The 20,168-nt window shown below is 46.5% G+C and overlaps 1 protein-coding gene across 1 annotated transcript in view; it reads left to right on the top strand.

Annotated features, from left to right (window-relative positions):
- LOC147747816 (uncharacterized) overlaps positions 1-20,168 on the top strand; it is a 54,364-nt gene that overhangs the window by 19,377 nt on the left and 14,819 nt on the right. Inside the window, exon 4 of the mRNA XM_086936365.1 lies at positions 3,009-3,089. Coding sequence (XP_086792491.1) covers positions 3,009-3,089 — 81 coding nt within the window. The remainder of the gene's footprint in view (positions 1-3,008; positions 3,090-20,168) is intronic.

Genomic DNA, 20,168 nt, shown 5'->3' with positions numbered 1-20,168 from the left:
AGGGACAGCAAAGACTTCACTTACCTCTGAGTACCACCTCTGGAACCATGGGTATTAGTTGCCACAGGGGGAAAGCAACTGATACCGTCACTGACCCCGCTGTGGGCTCTGTGTCCTGAAGGCATTGCAGAGGGCACTATTGCACTCAATCAATCGAGGCTTTGTGAAGTATGATACTCACCCGGGAGGGTCTCAAGGTGCCGGGGGGGTTTCGGGCAGCTCCGTCTCATCCAAGTCTGGAGGCTCTTCCTGAAAGCTTGCAGTGTGGGTGTTTGTGTGATGCTGGTGGGGAGTTTGTTCCAGGTCTTGGCTGGGATGTAGGAGATGGATCGTCCTCCTACTCTGGTTCTGCAGATGCAAGTGATTTTGGCCAGGGCAAGCTCGGCGGAGCGGAAGCTTCTCTTGGGTGTGTAAAGGAGATTCTTTTGTTGAGATAATGGGGTCCGATGTTGTGGAGCGATTTGTAGGCATGCGTAAGAAGTTTGAAGGTCACTCTTTTTACGAAGGGGAGCCAGTGGAGCTATCGTAGGTGCTGGGTGATGTGGTGTTGTCGAGGATGTAGAGGACAAGTCTAGCTGCAGCGTTCTGAATGGTCTGGAGCTTGAGGAGTGTTCTGGCATAGAGGGTGTTCCCGTTGTCCAGTCTACTGATAATGAGTGCATGGGTGATGATCATTCTGGATTCAGGGGTGATCCATTTGAAGGTCTTGCAGGGGACGCGCAGGGTGTTGAAGCACGAGGAAGACACGGCATTGATCTGACGGGTCATGGTGAGGGAGGAGTCAAGTATGATGCTGAGGTTCCGAGCGTGATCCGTGGGTGTGGCTAGGGTAGTAGGCCACCAGGTGTTGTCCCATGCGGAGGAGGTGGATCCAAGGACGAGGACTTCTGTTTTCTCTGAGTTGAGCTTTAAGCAGCTGTTGCTCATCCAGTTGGCTAAGTCCTACATTGCTTCCTGGAAGCTGTGTCTGATGATGTCAGGTTCGTTGGTGAGGGAGAGGATGAGCTGGGTGTCGTCAACATAGGATACAGTGCTGAGCCCTTGTTTTTTGACGATGGTATCAAGAGGGGCCATGTAGATGTTTAAGAGCTTGGGGCTGAGTGAGGATCCATGGGGTACTGTGCAGCAGATCTCTGTGGGTTTGGAGAGGAAGGGCAGGAGTCTGATTCTTTGGGTTCAACCGGTGAGGAAGGAGCGGATCCAGTCAAGGATAGTTCCTCGGATGCCGGCGTCATGGAGTCTGGGGGTTAGGGTGCGGTGGGAGACGGTGTTGAAGGCTGCTGAGGTTTCACGTAGGATGAAGGTGGCCGTGTGGCCCTGGTCAAGGATGGTGCAGATGTCATCCATGGCGGCTAGGAGGGCGGTCTCTGAGCTGTGGTTGAATAAAATCTGGTTTGGGAGGAGTCGAGGATCGAGTTGACTTCTATGAAGTTGGTGAGTTGGTAGCTGACGATCTTCTTGGTGACTTTGGCTGGGAAGGGGAGGGAGGAGAGAGATGGGTCAGTAGTTCTTGAGGTCCATGGGGTCTCAAGGGGACTTCTTGAGGTGGGGCTTGATTTCAGTGCATTTTCAGTCGTCGGGGAAAGTGCCTGCCTTGAGGGAGCAGTTCTAACCGCAACCCTGGTCTCACTGACAACGAAGACGACCGCTGCCGCCACCGAGCTGCTGCTTGCACGGCGACCTGTGGGCACCGCACTCCGCACCGCTTCGCCTCACTCCACCGCACTGGTCTCATTGATGAAGTCACTGCTCACTGACCTTGACACCTGTGACTGCACCGTGGTTTAGGGGCACCGATCGTAAGTCACACGATGCAACATCCAGTCCCACACTGCAGTCTGGGCCCCTGACACCAGCTCCTATCATTTGCACTGTGACCTGTCAGCACCGCAACGAGTACGCCTCACTCTGCACCGCAGCCCTGGTCTCACTGACTCCAGTGGACGACTGTCACCGAACGGTTGCATGCACCGCGATATGAGGGCACCGCTACACTTCACATCACAACCGTGAAGGTTGCCATGTCCTGCCTTCATCGACACAGTCAGCCGGAACCATAGATACTGTTCACGAGCCTGCTGACACTTACTCCGGCCTGCACCAATGCGATCAGGTGAAACTGTTGAATTTTGTTGGAACTGCCTATTTTTGATTACTGTTTGTTGGCCTTTTATTGGTTTGGTCTTGTTTGCACAGATAAATATTGGTCATTTTTCTAAAACTGGTGAGGTATGCTTTTGTTGTGTGTTCACTGTATTACTGTTGGTTATGTGAAAATGCTTTGCACACTGCTTCTGAGATAAGCCTGATTGCTAGTGCCAAGCTACCAAGGGGGTGAGCAGGGGTGAGCAGGGGTTAATTTAGGAGTGTATCGCCTCTATCCTGACTAGAAAGAAAGGGCCCTATTTGGACAAAGCTGAAAATCATTGCCTACTAGAGACCCTCATTTCTAACAGTTATTTACAGTGATTAGTTTGTCTTACTGAGTTTTTCTAGAATGAAATCTTGTGGATGTAGCAACTTTCATTATATTTTCTCAAGTAGAATTTTCACACATTAAGAAAATCCCAAATCCCAAAGCTGGTAGTTTAAAAAGAGAAATGAGTAAAGAAATGTGCAAAAACTAGATCTTGTGCACGAGGGAGCCAGCACACATCAATTTTTCAGACAATGTTGTGTGAAGCACACCAACTCTATAATGTCAAAAAGCGTACCTGGTGTGCATCTTGCTGACACAAGCTTATTTTGTGAAATTCCTAATAACCAAAAATTATGATATGCAGGATTGGAGAGGTGAAGCTGTGCACTGTGCACCTAAGGAGTTTAGCCTAAAGGATAGTATGTGGGTTCAGAATGTAAGCTAAAAGAAGAGCAAGAAAACCATGAGCACACATTTAGTATGATCCAAGGTGAAATGTTATCCAAGTAAAGAAAGTCAGATGATGTGCATATGGAATATTTAACCAGGGTATACAAAACTCACTGCTTTGCTTTATTTCTTTCTGCAGGAAGATGAGGAGGAGCCAACCGACAACATGTGCAAATACATCAGTAGTAGTGATTCTGACAGTGGTTTCACATGGCCCAGGGTATGATTCTTTCTAACTCCATCGACAAAAGCTGTATCAGTTTGGAACACTATGGGACAGGCAGTGGCGTAACGAAACTTGAGGGGGCCCCCCTGCAAAGCACATGGAGGGGGCCCCACCCTGGCGGACGGGTCCACCACCTACCACTTTGCCCCACCACCCAAAAATCTGGTATATTTTGATTTGAAACCGCCAACATTTAATGAAATGCTTCTATATTGTCTTGACAAAGTTCTAATGAGAAAAGTGGGAAATCCTCTTAACATATAAGATAAGCCATTTGTAACAACACTGTCAAGAGCAGATTATTTAACTGAGGCAGCAATCAGAAGAATGCCAAGAAACGGTCCTATTGTCTCAGGAACTGCAACAATCAGAACAATGCCAAGGAGTGATCCTATTGTCTCAGGAACTGCCTGAAGAACAAAGGACAACTATGAAGGATCTGAATTTGAATTGACATTGATGGACAATAACTTGAAACTTTGAAAGACAAACCCAAACATGCTAGTCAACAAATGCCCTTTTGGTTTGTGCACGAAGGTGCAAATATTTCAAAGTGACTGGTAAATCCAAAACAAGTACAGCAAGCAGCAGCATGCAAACCTTTTTAGTAAAACTAACTAGCAGCCCGTCCCAACCTTGTCCGGGAGCATTCAGGCTTCCCCTACCCCCGCCTGCCCCGACATTGCCCAGCAGCCCGTGCCCCCGCCCGCCCCGTCCCCCGCCTACCCCGACCCCCGGCTGCCCCAGTGTAAGGTGCGTTCACCTCTCTTCGTGGTGGGGTCTACTACCAAGTAGATTCTGACAGTGAATGGGAAGACAGATGAGGTGGTGATTGTTATGCCCCCGAGACTCTGACTTTCGCCTCTGTGCACCATAAAGACACACATGCATCTATTCATTATTAAAGCGTGTTGCAGTAACCCCAAATGGTAGCAGGCGTATCTGTGCATCCCAACATCTCTTCCCCCGCCTGGCCCGACATACTACAGCGTGTTGCAGTAACCCCAAATGGTAGCAGGAGTATCTGTGCATCTTGTGAACTTTCCTCAGCCGATCCCCGTCCCCCGCCTGGCCCGACAGCCGCCTGCCCCGACATTGTCCCCGGAGGCTTACCTCATCCGCCGCTCCTCAGTTTACCACTCCTCGCCTCTCTGCTCCTCACCGCGGCCCGACACCCGCCTGCCCCGACATTGTCCCCGGAGGCTTACCTGATCCACCGCTCCTCAGTTTACCGCTCCTCGCCTCTCTGCTCCTCACAGCCTGTCCGCCACCGCTCCTCCCCCGCGCCATGTCCGCCTCTCCGCTGCTCGCAACGCCGCTGGCCTGTCTGCTGCTCCTCAGGTCACCGCTCCTCCCCTGCACCATGTCCGCCGCTCCTCGGACGCTGCTCCTCCCAGTGCTCCTGACGTGAGCACGCTCGTCGCGGCCGGCGCTACTTTGGAGGGACTACATTTTTTTAATATAAATTTTCTAAATAGCGTTTATTTTTAAAATGTATATAGCCTATGTCCTCCTGCTTGCCCTAACGTTTTCAAACATGTATTGGGTGTTTGGATTGGTGGTGTACTTTTTGAGTTTACCTGGCTCAAAGGACACAGTTCTCTATTTATAATAGTAGTATAGATAGATACACCATTTGTTTGTTCATGAAGGCACACATATTTCAAAGTGCCTTGCGCATAAAGGTGCTGGAGCCCATTTTGTCCATGCCGTAAAACATATCTGGATGGCATCTGCCTTTAATAGTTGCAACAATCTCCCATCCAGCAATGGCAGCCTATGAGGCAGCAATTTTGACCTGGGGAAAGTACAGGAGGCCCTGGCAAGAGGAGATCCCAAGGATAAGGCTCGACAAACATGATACGTGGCAGAGCACTTAGAATCAGAACTGGGCCCTGGCATGGAACAGGAGCTGAGAATTTACTGCTTGTGAAAGGAAGTGTGAGGGAAGATAGCAGCCCATCACGAAACGGTGGGCAAGTAACAGGGTGGCCAGAGACAGTCTCGCAGGCAAAGGGGCACCAAAACCCATGCACCTAAATAATTTGAAAAGATGTCTTTCAGCCCCTCGCGTTGGTTCGCAACTTGGAAAAGCAAAGGCATGTACATTTTAGTTAGAAGCATCCAAATCTGCTGAAGCGGGAAATGATTTCAAACGATTTCAAACAAATAGTAGTTAGTTGTAAGCTTACTTTTAAAATATGTGTACACATCCTTTTTTCCAATATACTCCATTCCCATATAACAGCTCTCTGTCTGAGCAAGTCTATATTGAAGTGTTTTAGGATGTTCAGAGTAAAGCTGGAAATGATAACATGATTAGTTGTTAAAGGGAAAAGTAAGATTCCGATCACTTTCCTTTCTCTTTTGCCGATGAATACAATAGAATTTTAGAAGAGAGTAAAGCATACTATATTAAGGGGTTGGTTATGCATAGTGATGGACACATCCTTTTTTCCACAGAGGTTATTGTAAAGACGTATCCCTGATCTCCAAAAATGGAGATGTATATTGCACATTCGGTGACAATTAACATCAATACTGGGAGGAGTAAGAGACTTATGTGCCCTCACATTATAAACACTGTTGTCTACAAAAAATATACATTTTCGAACAACTTGTTATTTTCAACATTGTTGCTGTGATCTGCATGGTACACGTTCTTTGTAGCAGGCACATTAACCCTCTGCGCTTTGTGGGTGGCAGGCATGCCCATGTGAGTGCACGATGAGCGATGCAACAGTGTGAGAGTAGGGTAAGAGGCGTGACAGCAGGGTGAGTGAGGTGACCATATGAATTAGGGTGAGGATGTAAGTGTAGAGTGGGACAAAAGAATGCATGGTTAGTCAGTGATGGGATTGTTTGAGTTGAGTGAGATTGCAAATTGAGCAGTGAGGGGGGTAGGTGAGTGAAGGGTGAGTAGTGCGCTTGTGTGACTGCAGGGCGAGTTACAGGGTGAACAGCGCAAGTGCATTGTGAGTGCAGCGTTATAACTGAGTGCAGGGTCAGCGAGTGAATGGTGCGAGTACATGGTGATCAGTGTGAGTGCATTTTGATCGATGTGAGTGCAGGGTGAGCTTGAAAGTGAAGGGCGAGAATGAGCAGTGAGTTATCTAAATGTAGAGTGCATTCCCAGACAATTGAAGTAACGCAGCATGTTATTGACGGCGAGGTAGGGTTTCAGATGTAAGTTAAACTATTGCTACCAAGGCATTAATAGGGATCAAGGGTGTAGGAAATAAATAATGTGCTGATTCTGCAAAAAAAACTTCCAGTTTTATGATTTGGGTTGCCAGCTCATTATTTTGATGTCCCAGACTGACTTATCTGTGCATACTTCGTACAGCAAATATAAATAGAAAGCACTTTTAATTGTTTTCTAAGGCTGCCTGAATGATCCAGGACTGATAATTAAAGGGAACAAAGACAGAAAAGTCACACTAAAAATGAATACATACTTTATTTATAACCAAAGCACAACTCCTAAAAAAAGAAGTGGGGGGGACTCACCCAGTTAATCGCTATGCAAGTGACATCATGGCGTGTGACATCACGGACCGTGACAACACAGGAAGTAGCATCATAATAAGTGACATCAGTTTTTAAGCCCCCACATATATGTTTAACATGTCTATCATGAGTGCATTAAAGCACATTTCCAGTATTATTATTATTATTATAAACTAACATTTGTAGAGCACCTGGCTACCCTTAGGCATCCCGCGCTATTTGAAACAAGTAGGTACCCACATAAGAACGACCTTATTGAGGCAGGCTCTGGAAGAGCCACGTTTTCAACTGTTTTTGGAAGGATAGGTGGTTAACAGTTGCACGCAGTTACTCCGGAAGGGAGTTCCATAGCTTAGCTGCATTGAAAGAGAACATACCCCTGATCGTGCTCTCTTTATTTTAGGGATTGATGCCCGCAACTGGTTAGCTGACCGGAGACATCTTGATGGCTGGTAGAATTTTATAAGAGGCTGATTTATCTTGGGGCCTGTTTCCCAGCGGGTTTTGTGAGCTATGTATAAAGCTTTAAATTTAATCCGTTCTGCAATTGGCAGCATTGAAGTTTCCTCAGCGTAGGTTTCACAGGGTGGCGGTAGGGGGTGTGGTGGAGCAGCCTAGCGGCACAATTCTGCACCACCTGCAAATTCCTTATAGTTGCCTCTGTGGTTCCGAAGTATAGGGCGTTTCCATAATCTAATCTTGAAAGCACCAGTGCCTGTACAATAACCCTTGGATTCCTTCACGACTGTCAACAGTGCTGTCTCTGGCCCATGGTTAGGTCTGAATCCTGTCTGACTGGTGTGCAACAAGGTGTGATTCTCTAGGAATTCTGGGAGAAGTTTGTTTACATATTTCTCAAGAATGTTGCTGTTCCCTAGAAGCAAAGAGACAGGCCGGTAGTTACTCCAAATCTCCGGATCCAGATTGGGCTTTTTTAGAAGGGCCCTTACCATGGCATGTTTCCAAGGCTGGGGTAACAACCCGCTAGATAACGAGGAATTTAATACCGCTAGCAGAGCTGGAAGGACAATTTCTTCTACTTTGCGGAGTTTTGACAATGGTGCTGGGTCTAGCGGAGAGCCCGACTTGACCTGCGCAAAGATTTGTGATAGTGTGGCCAAGTCCAGGGTAGGGAAGTTTTCTAGACGTGGAGTCATGTTATGTGTGGAGTCAACTTCCTGCTCTCCATTATTTACGCTTGTGTTATGGGGGAACAAGTGATAGATATCTAGAATTTTTTTGTTAAAAAATTCTGCAAATTCATTGCACCTAGTCTGGGCCGATGCTAGCGGCAAATCCGGCTCCATACACTTAGAGAGTGATTTTGTAATTTGGAAAATTTCCCTAGGTGTGTTTGCCGCTGCTGTTATTTTTTCCTCATAAAAATGGGCTTGATTTTTTTTTCATTTCTAATTGATATGTTTTAATAGCTTCTCTATATTTTTGCTTTTACCCATCATCATAGCCTTTTCTCCATGCTCTCTCTAATTTCTTGCAGGGGAATCCGTCCTGATTTAGGCAGTAGATTTGCACTTTTGTAAGCTACACATAAAACAGTGTTGCCTTTAGTCAGTGTAAACGTATTCTACCCATAGTGCTTTACAAGAATAAATAGTGACATTTAAATTATTACAACGCCTCCTCAGGAATAGTAAGCACTATATAAATGCTATTTATTTTATGTAAATACTGGGAAAGACCAACACATCTGACATTCTTACAGTGCATGAGTATCTCATAAACAGAGCCTGAAAAGAGTGAAAAGCTGCCTCTTTTAAGTATGTTTGAAGAGCTAACAAGGTGTGAGCCTTTGTTTCCCCTCTGCTGAATTTGTCTCTAGGTGTGAGGCTCCTGACTGCTGCCAGCCAGGAGACTCCAACAAAAGGAGGTCTGATGACCCCTCAGATTGGACCAATGTTATGGGCCCAGTAGCAGTCTGAAATATAGAAAGCCCCGTCCCCGTCTGCACATTATTGCGATCAAAAGCAGACAACAAACCATTACCATACATTGTGGGCACTTCCTTCGTCTTCTGTGGTGCGTTGTTTACATATATTGAACATTAAGGACAAATAGAAAATGCCCTACTGTTAAGAGCATAAGAAGCAAGCAACACACATATAATAGTTAAACTGAGTATGGAAACCTTCAAAACATTTGTATATGTTCAGAAAGCCCACTGAATAATACATTTACTGTACCCTGCCAATTAAAAAACTTTCCACTGCATAACCCACTTCTACACATAGGCAATGTGGCTTTCCAATCAATGTAATGGGGTCTTTTGTGTTTGAGAGGCATAGATACACAATTTAAAATGTTATGAGTGCATTTGTTTAAACTGCGGGATTCTTTTCCTCCTACAGCAACACTTTCCAAGCTATTCATTCTCGCCGCACGGCCACTTAAAGAACAGGTAACAATTACAGCATTGTTTAGTAATGAGAATTAAAATAATGCTGTTTCATTTAAACACATGCTCAGTACAAAGGAAAAACGTAGGCAAAACAAGAGGAAAATAACCAAGATTTACAGTAATAAACGTTTGGTAGTGGAAGCCGTGATAGGCCTTTACCGAGAGCTTTCAACCCAGAACAGACACATGCAAGGGCAAAGGGTACTGGACACTTTCCAAGGGGAAAAAAACAGCACAAACAAGGCAAACGTAAAACATGAAACCAAAATAACCCGAGCACTCATGCCACTCTGAGTCATCGCGCAAATAAGGACCCTCCACACAACTCTGCTATATAGCATAAAAGGTCACTTTTATTATTAGGACAGCCAAAGACAGACTCCGAAACATTACCTTTATTAAACAAACACCTTGTATAATTTTCCCAAACCTTTTTCCGGAATTGGTTTTACATCACCATTGCCCAAATGATGTTATTCTTTGCCAACAATCCAAAACTGTTTTAATACCAATCCAATGTTTTTCCTTCCAGCTTTTCCTTTCCCTTCCCACCTACCCTCCCAACCCCCCAGAGAGAAAGGATAAATCCGCTCTAGACTATCCTATCCCCTAAGAACACACCTACACAAACAAATAACACAAAAGGAGAACTGTCAAGACTGCCCTAGAGTGACATCACCTTCTTTTTTTTTTTTTTTTTTTTGGCAAAGACAAAAATAACATCTATAACAGAAAACACCCTTCCTAACCTCTTAGAAGTTAAGGGCGGGTGGGTGGGTCAAAACAACGACGCCACCGCTCCCTCACTCCAGCCGAGTGACGTCGCCCTCCCGCTCCCGCCCCGCGCCTGAACAACCCCTCCCCTAAACTCCCCAACAGCCAATCGCAGCGCGTGGGATATCCCATCGCACAAATCATCCCAGGGGGACACCGGCTCATGCCAAGTCCCCCCGGGACCCATCGCGCAAATAAGGACACTCCACACAACTCTGCTATATAGCGTAAAAGGTCACTTTTATTATTAGGACAGCCAAAGACAGACTCCGAAACATTACCTTTATTAAACGAACACCTTGTATGATTTTTCAAAACCTTTTCCCCCAATTGGTTTTACATCACTGTTCCCCAAATGATGTTATTCTTTGCCAACAGTCCAAAACTGTTTTAATACCAATCCAATGTTTTTCCTTCCAACTTTTCCTTTCCCTTCCGACCTACCCTCCCAACCTCCCAGAGAGAAAGGATAAATCCGCTCTAGACTATCCTATCCCCTAAGAATACGCCACCCAGGAAAACCCCAGTGTTTTCCTGCCCCACCCAACTTCTGTCATAGAAAAATGTTGTACTTTTCTTTTTTTTTAAACGTCCTTATGTGAACACCATAGATCCACACACCACAATTTGGCCAATGCATCCCGCAGTTCCATAAGATAGAACGCTTGCCCCATCTGCGACAAATGCACACCATCTCCTCTGAATTAGTGAAACATTTCGCTTGAAAAATGCTCATGCGCCAGAACAGTTATGCCCATTGCTGTGCAGAAAATTTTTAACGCTCTGTTCAACTTGCGGCGGGCTTTTTCCACCGCCGAATGCACTCGGGCCCCTCTCCATTGATGTCTATAAACAAATTCAGTCCAAACAACCCTTGTTCCCACCCAATTATTTTTAATCACCGCCAGATCCAGATTCATTTGCTTTATAAGAGTTAGGCCTGATAATTCCACCAAATCGTTTTCTCCAAGGTGTATTACTAGTAGATCTGGAATTCTCCAAGCAGCGGCCAATTTAGACAGCAAGGGAAATAGGTTATTCCATTTCATCCCCCCCACCCCTTTCCACAACACCTCATGTTCCTTTCCATACAAACCCAAGCCCCGTCCACAGATTTGCTGTTCGGCAAAAACTGATGACCATTTAACTATTGAATGTCCCACAATCCAAGTCCTCTTTTTCCGAGGGAAATCCAACACTCGACCTGTGATACAAAAAAACAACATTAACTAAAATACCACATGGAAGGGCGAATGTATTTCACAACCGCACATATCTGTAACAACAGTTAGATTTCCATTGTCCAATGCGTTGTATCTCCTCCTTCCCCCAAATCAATCTGGCAGCCTTCGTAGCAGCACCTATTCTAAAGGAATGGGTTCCGAAGCATTTTGGATTTTCTCCCACCATTGAAAGAGTTTTCCTCAGTACTGACAAACTGAAAACAAGTCAACTGGTCCCCCTGATTGTGGCAAAAAATTGTTCCAGAACGAAAAACATTTGACTTTAAAAATGACCCCCACTCCTCAAATGGACAACAATCCACCACCCCACTCCCTCCCAATTTTATCCAAGTCCCAACCCCTGTTTGGTCTATCTTTGACTGTCTCAGCCTGATCTGTAACACGTTCCCATCCAGGATGTTTATATCTGATGTCTGGATCCCAGATTGGTGCCGTAACCCAATTAGTTCCGAAATGCGGAAAGCACCAAAGAAAAGCTAGATCATGCATAACCTGAACCTTACTAATTCCCATTCGTTATAACAACAACTAGGCAGGACTCCTAAAATCCGTCTTAACAGGTCAAATGTAATAAGTTCCCTCAAAGATTTAACCTGAACTTTGCTTCTCCCAAACCCCTTCAGCATCCTCCAAAAAACAAACCCAATCTGTACTGCCTTGCCCAACAATAACTGACTATAAAATGAAATGCCTGCAAGTTTGCCTGAAATCGTTGTAAGCGACAAACCCTTGTCCATCAAATGTAATACAAATCTAACATAAACTGTTCACTTCCAACTGCTGTGCCATCCTGATCAAGATCCGAAGCATAAAGTAAAAATTCAGACCACGCTTGCTGGTAGCTCCTTCTCGTGGACTTAGCTATGGAATGTTCCACCAGCTCCGCAATCCTCACTCCCCCAGGTCCCAAATGGTCGAAGGGCTCTTGCCGCCAACTCCCGGAACTTCTGCCAATTGCAACGAGACAGAGCATCGCCAATTGAGTTGTTCACCCCAGGAATATGCTTGGCCTTAAAGACAATGTTCAGCTTAAGGATTTGCAACATAAATGCCCGTAACAAATGCAGAACCCTCACATCTCTCGCTCGCTGCCTATTAACCAGACTTACCACTGCCATATTGTCGATATGGAACAGTACACAGCGATCCCTGAACTCCTCTCCCCACACCTGCAATGCTACCAAAAGCAGGAAAAATTCCAGGAAGGCGATACTACGGCCCTGTTCTAACCATCGGGCCGGCCAAAGCTCAGCGCACCAGCGCCCTTCCCAAAATAACCCAAAGCCTTGGGCTCCCGAAGCATCCGAGAAAATATGGACCTGCCACACCGTGTCTTCATCCACAAAGTTGATAGACACACAATTGAACTCATCGAAAAACCTCAACCAAATGACCAAATCCTCTTTAACTTTGTTTGTCAGTTGTATGCGATGATGCGGCAAGGAAGCCCCCGACATAGCAAAACCGACACGTCTGCAGAAAGTTATGCCCGCTCTCACCACTCTGCAGGCAAAATTAAGGTACCCCAGCAGCCGCTGGACATGACGGAGTTGCAACCTCTTCTCACCAATAATTTCCTGCAATAAGACCCTAATCTCTTGCACCTTAGCCAAGGGCAAACGAGCTACCATTGCTGCAGTATCGATCTCTATACCTAGGAAGACTAACTTCGTCGTTGGACCTTCCTTTTTTTCTGCAGCCAATGGTACTCCAAATTCACCTGCCATCTCCTGAAAACAAGCCAAAACATTTTTGTATTGTTCACTGCCTGCCTGTCCAATAAACAAAAAGCCATCCAAGTAGTGACAAACTGCTGCATGCCCAGATTTCTGTATTACACACCATTCCAAAAACTTGCTAAAAGTCTCAAAAAGGGGAAACGAAATAGAACATCCCATTGGCAACACACGATCTACATGAAATGCTTCTTCAAAATACATGCCCAATAATTCAAAATCCATGGGGTGGATGGGTAACAACCGAAAAGCCGCCTGAAAATCACATTTTGCAAGTTGCGCTCCCATACCAGCCAGGCATACCATCCGCAAAGCATCATCGACTGAGGCGTATGACACCGCTGTGTCATCCGCCGAGATGAAGTCGTTTACTGACTGACCTTCCGGCCAAGACAGATGGTGAATAAGCCGGAACTCACCTTGGGCTTTCTTTGGAATAACTCCCAAAGGCGAGACCATCAAATTAGGCAGGGGACACTGCGAAAAAGGACCAACTATTCTACCCAGATCCAATTCTTTATTCAGTTTAGCTCAGACCACATGAGGTAACTCCTTTGCTGATTTTAAGTTTTCAGCCCAACATTGTACACCAGGACCTTGGTACCCAATGCGAAAACCTAACCGAAAACCCCAGAGTAATTTAACTGCTGCTGTATTATCCGGGTAGGCCTCTAAACAGTGCAGCATAGCTCGAAGCCTAATTGGGGTAGGAGCCTTTTGGTATAAGAGGTGGAAGGGTGCCTCGTCCTCTCTGCCCCCTCCCATGGTCCCCTTGGTGTTGATTGGGAAAGCACTGGAAAATAGCGTGTCTACCCCCACAATGAGAACATTCATGTTTGAATTTGCAATATTGTCACACGCAGGAGCCCCGATTGAATCCCCAACACGCTCCAGTGGTAGGCAACTGTCCTCTTCCCAAACCACCCGCCCCCAGTGGAGCGGGACGCTGAAGAAAGAGCCGATATGTTATGGGGAGGCCACTGGCCGTATGGATCGTGTTTGATATCGGGTGCCCTGACATCCATTGGAGGCACAACTCCTGGTCCACCTCTCCCCATGGTTTGTCATTAAACAGACTCGCTCTGGCCCTAAACTCAGGGGTGGCCTTAGGCATGTGCAAGCTGTGCACCTGCACAGGGCCACCAAACCCCAGGGCCCACCACGTCAATATATATCCTTAATATAATAATCCTCTGAGGATGAATACATATTTGCGTGGCGGCCCCTGGCAGGGATTTGGCGTCCTCCGGCTCTGCTCCACTTCCAAACACCCTGACCCCCCTCTTCACTGGCCTCCACTCTCCGCCCCGCCCGGACCCCCTCCTCCGGGGCCCCCTACCTACGCTCCCGGCCCAGGGCCGCCATGAGCCTAGAGCCGTCCCTGCTTAACTCTTCGTCGTAATTCAACCAGGCATAGCCTCCCGCCTGCAAATGTGCCCTCCTGATGATGTCTATGTACTTGAACAATGCCACCGCCCTCTCTGGATAGCGCTCACAATAAACACTTGCATATATTATGAAAGCAGCCGTCCAGTTTTCTATCGTTTTAGGCACCTTTGGGCGGCGGGACAACTCCAGCTCTTCCTCCTTCGATCCCTCTCTAGCCTGCAGATCTCTATGTAAAAGTCGGAAAATATCCACATAGTCATGACTCCAAATTCTTTGTCTCGTCCTTTGTGATAAGTGCGTGCCTAAGGGCATGGCCACACCCATATAAGGTAATTTAGTACGACCACACCCCTGACTCTCACTCTGCAAAGAACTACTTAAAGACGAAACAGGGCTTACCCCCCCATCCCTTTCTTTCTGACCCCCAGACCCCAACATTGGCTGCGGTGTACCTTGTGGCACCGTGCACAACTCTCCTTGAGCCTTTGCAATCCTTTCAGTACCACCCTCCCCAGGCCCCACACGTGGGGCGCTCACCAAAGGCCGTGTAGCCCTTTGTTGGAATTCCTTCAGACCATCACGCTGATGATGTCCGCCATGACGTCCCCGATCTGAAGAGAAAACCGCTCCAGTTCTCTGAAACACACTCGAAGAAGTGAGATGACCTCCCCCCCCTCACCCCAACATCTTGCCCGCCCATTCCAGGAGCTGCCTCCCTCAAACCCCATCCCCTTGAAGTATCCACATTTTCCTTATCAATACCTTCATCATCCCCATGACATCGTCATGTACCATATTAACACCCAAACTTATGCTTGGCATTGAGCCAACCCCAATGCCCCCATCATATCTTACCCAATTGGACACAGGCCTCTGCTGCGACCTCCTGGCCGATAAACCAAAATCCGCACCAGATTTGCTTCGGGTATGCTGTGAAGTACCCAAAGCCACACTTTGCTTCGCCATAACAGGAACAGAACCCTGAGCCCCAGACCTGTAGCCAGAGTCTGCTACCAAGTGCCCGCCGCTCGAGCTAGGAACCGCCTTCAACTTACCCTTAAACCGATCCTTATGTACTCCAGAGAAAGGCTTCTGAGGCAATTCAGCGTGTTTCACCCATACCCACTGCCCCTGCCGTGGACCCATATTTGATTCAAACTCCACCTGTGGAAGACGCGGCGGTGGCCTGGGTTCCGGAAAGACCGCCACCACATCGCTGTCCCACTCTCGCCACTACTCCCCACCCACACAGAACTTGTTTCACCAACACTGTCCCAAAAAGCTCCTTCAGCTGCCTGAAAGTCATATACCGACATGTCCGCATTGTCCTGCTCTTGCCTGTAGTCTGCGCCTCGGGGGCCCTCTAGATTGAGGCAGCAGAACCTCCTAAAAATCTGCACGCTCCTGAACTTGCATGCGATGTGCCGTCAAGGCTGCCTCACCCTGACCAGAGATTTCAGCCCCAGAAATAGTCTCCTGACCTTCCTCTTCTTCATCCCTGTCTGTTGGATAATCTACTAGCGCAGTCACAGGGACCCCAGACCAAGTCTCAGGCGCTATGTCAATTCTGGCGGTATCCTGGCCTGTGGCATATCTCACTGGGGGCAAGCCTCCTGAAAATGCTGCCTCCTGCTGTATAAGTAATACTCCTGGCAACTGTACAGGCGCTCTGACTCCTGTGGCATAACTGTCAAACATCGCCCCTTCACACAGTGCAAAATGCTCCTGACTGAATTTGCTACTATTACAGGTTCTTTCGCTTCTTTTTCCCAATCTCTTCTTTGCCTGTGGCACAAGGAGCACCTAACCTCCCCTCAGCACACCTGACGCAGATGCAGAGCGCTGCGTAGCCTTCCTGCCACGAGCTCCTGGACAGGGGCATACATGCTGCCACAGCGCGACTCACCCCTACCGCCGCCAAGCGCCTCGGTCGCTTCGCCTCCTCAGCACCTTCAATGGTGGCTCCAGGACGCAGTAAGTCTGTGCGCCCTACCGCCACCAGCGCCCTCACCGCTTCTCTGGCAATGTCCTCAGCTGACATGGCCGCTCCGCTCCTCCGCTGATAAAGCAAAATACCAGTACAGCGCTATAAATTGCAAAAACGCGGACAGGAATTTTCTCTCAGCTGTCAAAACAATGACGCCACCGCTCCCTCACTCCAGCCGAGTGACGTCGCCCTCCCGCTCCCACCCCGCGCCTGAACAACCCCTCCCCTAAACTCCCCAACTGCCAATCATAGCGCGTGGGATATCCCAATCGCGCGAATCATCCCAGGGGGACACCGGCTCATGCCAAGTCCCCCCGGGACCCATGAACCGAATTTCACCAATCACTGAGACCAGTTGAGGAAGTTAAAAGGTTGCTGTCTCGCAGATCATAATTTAAATATTGCTAGCCTTGCCCTGTCGCGCCTGCAAAAGAAGCTGGAGGCCAGCCATGACTTCAGGTAAGTGTCGGAGGAGCGAGCGAGGAGTCCTAAGTCTTGGAGCGTTACTCATAGGGTACAGTTTAAAATCTTTAGTCACTTGAAGTGTTTGCTCGGATAAATCTGCGAGACTGCGACCTTTTAACTTCCACAACTGGTCTCAGTGATTGGTGAAATACGGTTAATGACTCAGAGTGGCATGAGTGCTCGGGTTATTTTGGTTTCATGTTTTACGTTTGCCTTGTTTGTGCTGTTTTTTTCACCTTGGAAAGTGTCCAGTACCCTTTGCCCTTGCATGTGTCTGTTCTGGGTTGAAAGCTCTCAGTAAAAGCCTATCACGGCTTCCACTACCAAACGTTTATTACTGTAAATCTTGGTTCTTTTCCTCTTGTTTTGCTTACGTTTTTCCTTTGTACTGAGCATGTGTTTAAATGAAACTGCATTATTTTAATTCTCATTACTAAAAGATGCTGTAATTGTTACCTGTTCTTTAAGTGGCCGTGCGGCGAGAATGAATAGCTTGGAAAGTATTGCTGTAGGAGGAAAAGAATCCCGCAGTTTAAACAAATGCACTCATAACATTTTAAATTGTGTATCTATGCCCCTCAAACACAAAAGACCCCATTACATTGATTGGAAAGCCACGTTGCCTATGTGTAGAAGTGGGTTATGCAGTGGAAAGTTTTTTAATTGGCAGGGTACAGTAAATGTATTATTCAGTGAGCTTTCTGTACATATACAAATGTTTTGAAGGTTTCCATACTCATTTTAACTATTATATGTGTGTTGCTTCCTTCTTATGCTCTTAACAGTAGGGCATTTTCTATTTATCCTTAATGTTCAATATATGTAAACAACGCACCACAGTAGACGAAGTAAGTGCCCATAATGTATGGTAATGGTTTGTTGTCTGCTTTTGATCGCAATAATGTGCAGACGGGGACGGGGCTTTCTTTATTTCAGACTGCTACTGGGCCCATAACATTGGTCCAATCTGAGGGGTCATCAGACCTCCTTTTGTTGGAGGCTCCTGGCTGGCAGCAGTCAGGAGCCTCACACCTAGAGACAAATTCAGCAGAGGGGAACAAAGGCTCACACCTTGTTAGCTCTTCAAACATACTTAAAAGAGGCGGCTTTTCACTCTGTTCAGGCTCTGTTTAGGAGATACTCATGCACTGTAAGAATGTCAGACGTATTGGCTTTCCCAGTATTTACATAAAATAAATAGCATTTATATAGTGCTTACTATTCCTGCGGAGGCGTTGTAATAATTTAAATGTCACTATTTATTCTTGCAAAGCACTATGGGTAGAATACGTTTACGCTGACTAAAGGCAACACTGTTTTATGTGTAGCTTACAAAAGTGCAAATCTACTGCCTAAATCAGGACGGATTCCCCTGCAAGAAATTAGAGAGAGCATGGAGAAAAGGCTATGATGATGGGTAAAAGCAAAAATATAGAGAAGCTATTAAAACATATCAATTAGAAAAAAAAAAATCAAGCCCGTTTTTATGAGAAAATAATAACAGCAGCGGCAAACACACCTAGAGAAATTTTCCACATTACAAAATCACTCTCTAAGTGTATGGAGCCGGATTTGCCGCTAGCATCGGCCCAGACTAGGTGCAATGAATTTGCTGCATTTTTTAACAAAAAAATTCTAGATATCTATCACTTGTTCCCCCATAACACAAGCGTAAATAATGGAGAGCAGGAAGTTGACTCCACACATAACATGACTCCACGTCTAGAAAACTTCCCTACCCTGGACTTGGCCACACTATCACAAATCTTTGCGCAGGTCAAGTCGGGCTCTCCGCTAGACCCGGCACCATTGTCAAAACTCCGCAAAGTAGAAGAAATTGTCCTTCCAGCTCTGCTAGAGGTATTAAATTCCTCGTTATCTAGCGGGTTGTTACCCCGGCCTTGGAAACATGCCATGGTAAGGGCCCTTCTAAAAAAGCCAATCTGGATCCGGAGATTTGGAGTAACTACCGGCCTGTCTCTTTGCTTCTAGGGAACAGCAACATTCTTGAGAAACATGTAAACAAACTTCTCCCAGAATTCCTAGAGAATCACACCTTGTTGCACACCAGTCAGACAGGATTCAGACCTAACCATGGGCCAGAGACAGCACTGTTGACAGTCGTGATGGAATCCAAGGGTTATTGTACAGGCACTGGTGCTTTCAAGATTAGATTATGGAAACGCCCTATACTTCAGAACCACAGAGGCAACTATAAGGAAGTTGCAGGTGGTGCAGAATTGTGCCGCTAGGCTGCTCCACCACACCCCCTACCGCCACCCTGTGAAACCTACGCTGAGGAACCTTCACTGGCTGCGAATTATAGAACGGATTAAATTTAAAGCTTTATACATAGCTCACAAAACCCTCTGGGAGACAGGTCCCAGTATAAATCAGCCTCTTATAAAATTCTACCAGCCATCAAGATGTCTCTGGTCAGCTAACCAGTTGCGGGCTTCAATCCCTAAAATAAAGAGAGCACGATCAGGGGTATGTTCTCTTTCAATGCAGCTAAGCTATGGAACTCCCTTCTGGAGTAACTGCGTGCAACTGTTAACCACCTATCCATCCAAAAACAGTTGAAACGTGGCTCTTCCAGAGCCTGCCTCAATAAGGTCGTTCTTATGTGGGTACCTACTTGTGTCAAATAGCGCGGGATGCCTAAGGGTAGCCAGGTGCTCTACAAATGTTAGTTTATAATAATAATAATAATACTTGAAATGTGCTTTATTGCACTCATGATAAACATGTTAAACATATTTGTGGGGGCTTAAAAACTGATGTCACTTATTATGATGCCACTTCCTGTGTTGTCACGGTCCGTGATGTCACACGCCATGATGTCACTTGCATAGTGATTAACTGGGGGAGTTCCCCTCCCCCCCCCGCTTCTTTTTTCAGGAGTTGTGCTTTGGTTATAAATAAAGTATGTATTCATTTTTAGTGTGACTTTTCTGTCTTTGTTCCCTTTAATTATCAGTCCTGGATCATTCAGGCAGCCTTAGAAAACAATTAAAAGTGCTTTCTATTTATATTTGCTGTACGAAGTATGCACAGATAAGTCAGTCTGGGTCATAAAAATAATGAGCTGGCAACCCTAATCATAAAACTGGAAGTCGTTTTTGCAGAATCAGCACATTATTTATTTCCAACGCCCTCGATCCCTATTAATGCCTTGGTAGCAATAGTTTAACTTACATTTGAAACCCTACCCCGCCGTCAATAACATGCTGCGTTACTTCAATTGTCTGGGAATGTACTCTGCATTTAGATAACTCACTCCTCATTCTCGCCCTTCACTTTCACGCTCACCCTGCACTCACAGCGATCATAATGCACTCACACTGATCACCATGTACTCGCACCATTCACTCGCTCACCCTGCACTCAGTTATCACGCTGCACTCACAATGCACTTGCGCTGTTCACCCTGTAACTCGCTCTGCAGTCACACAAGCGCACTACTCACCCTTCATTCACCTACCCCCCTCACTGCTCAATTTGCAATCTCACTCAACTCAAACAATCCCATCACTGACTAACCATGCATTC

The sequence above is a fragment of the Lissotriton vulgaris genome, chromosome 1_1 (assembly GCF_964263255.1).
Source record: "Lissotriton vulgaris chromosome 1_1, aLisVul1.2, whole genome shotgun sequence".
Classification (NCBI taxonomy): Eukaryota; Metazoa; Chordata; class Amphibia; order Caudata; family Salamandridae; genus Lissotriton; species Lissotriton vulgaris.
The sequence above is the reverse complement of the archived record's forward strand: the minus strand, read 5'-3'. Positions and strand labels throughout refer to the sequence as shown.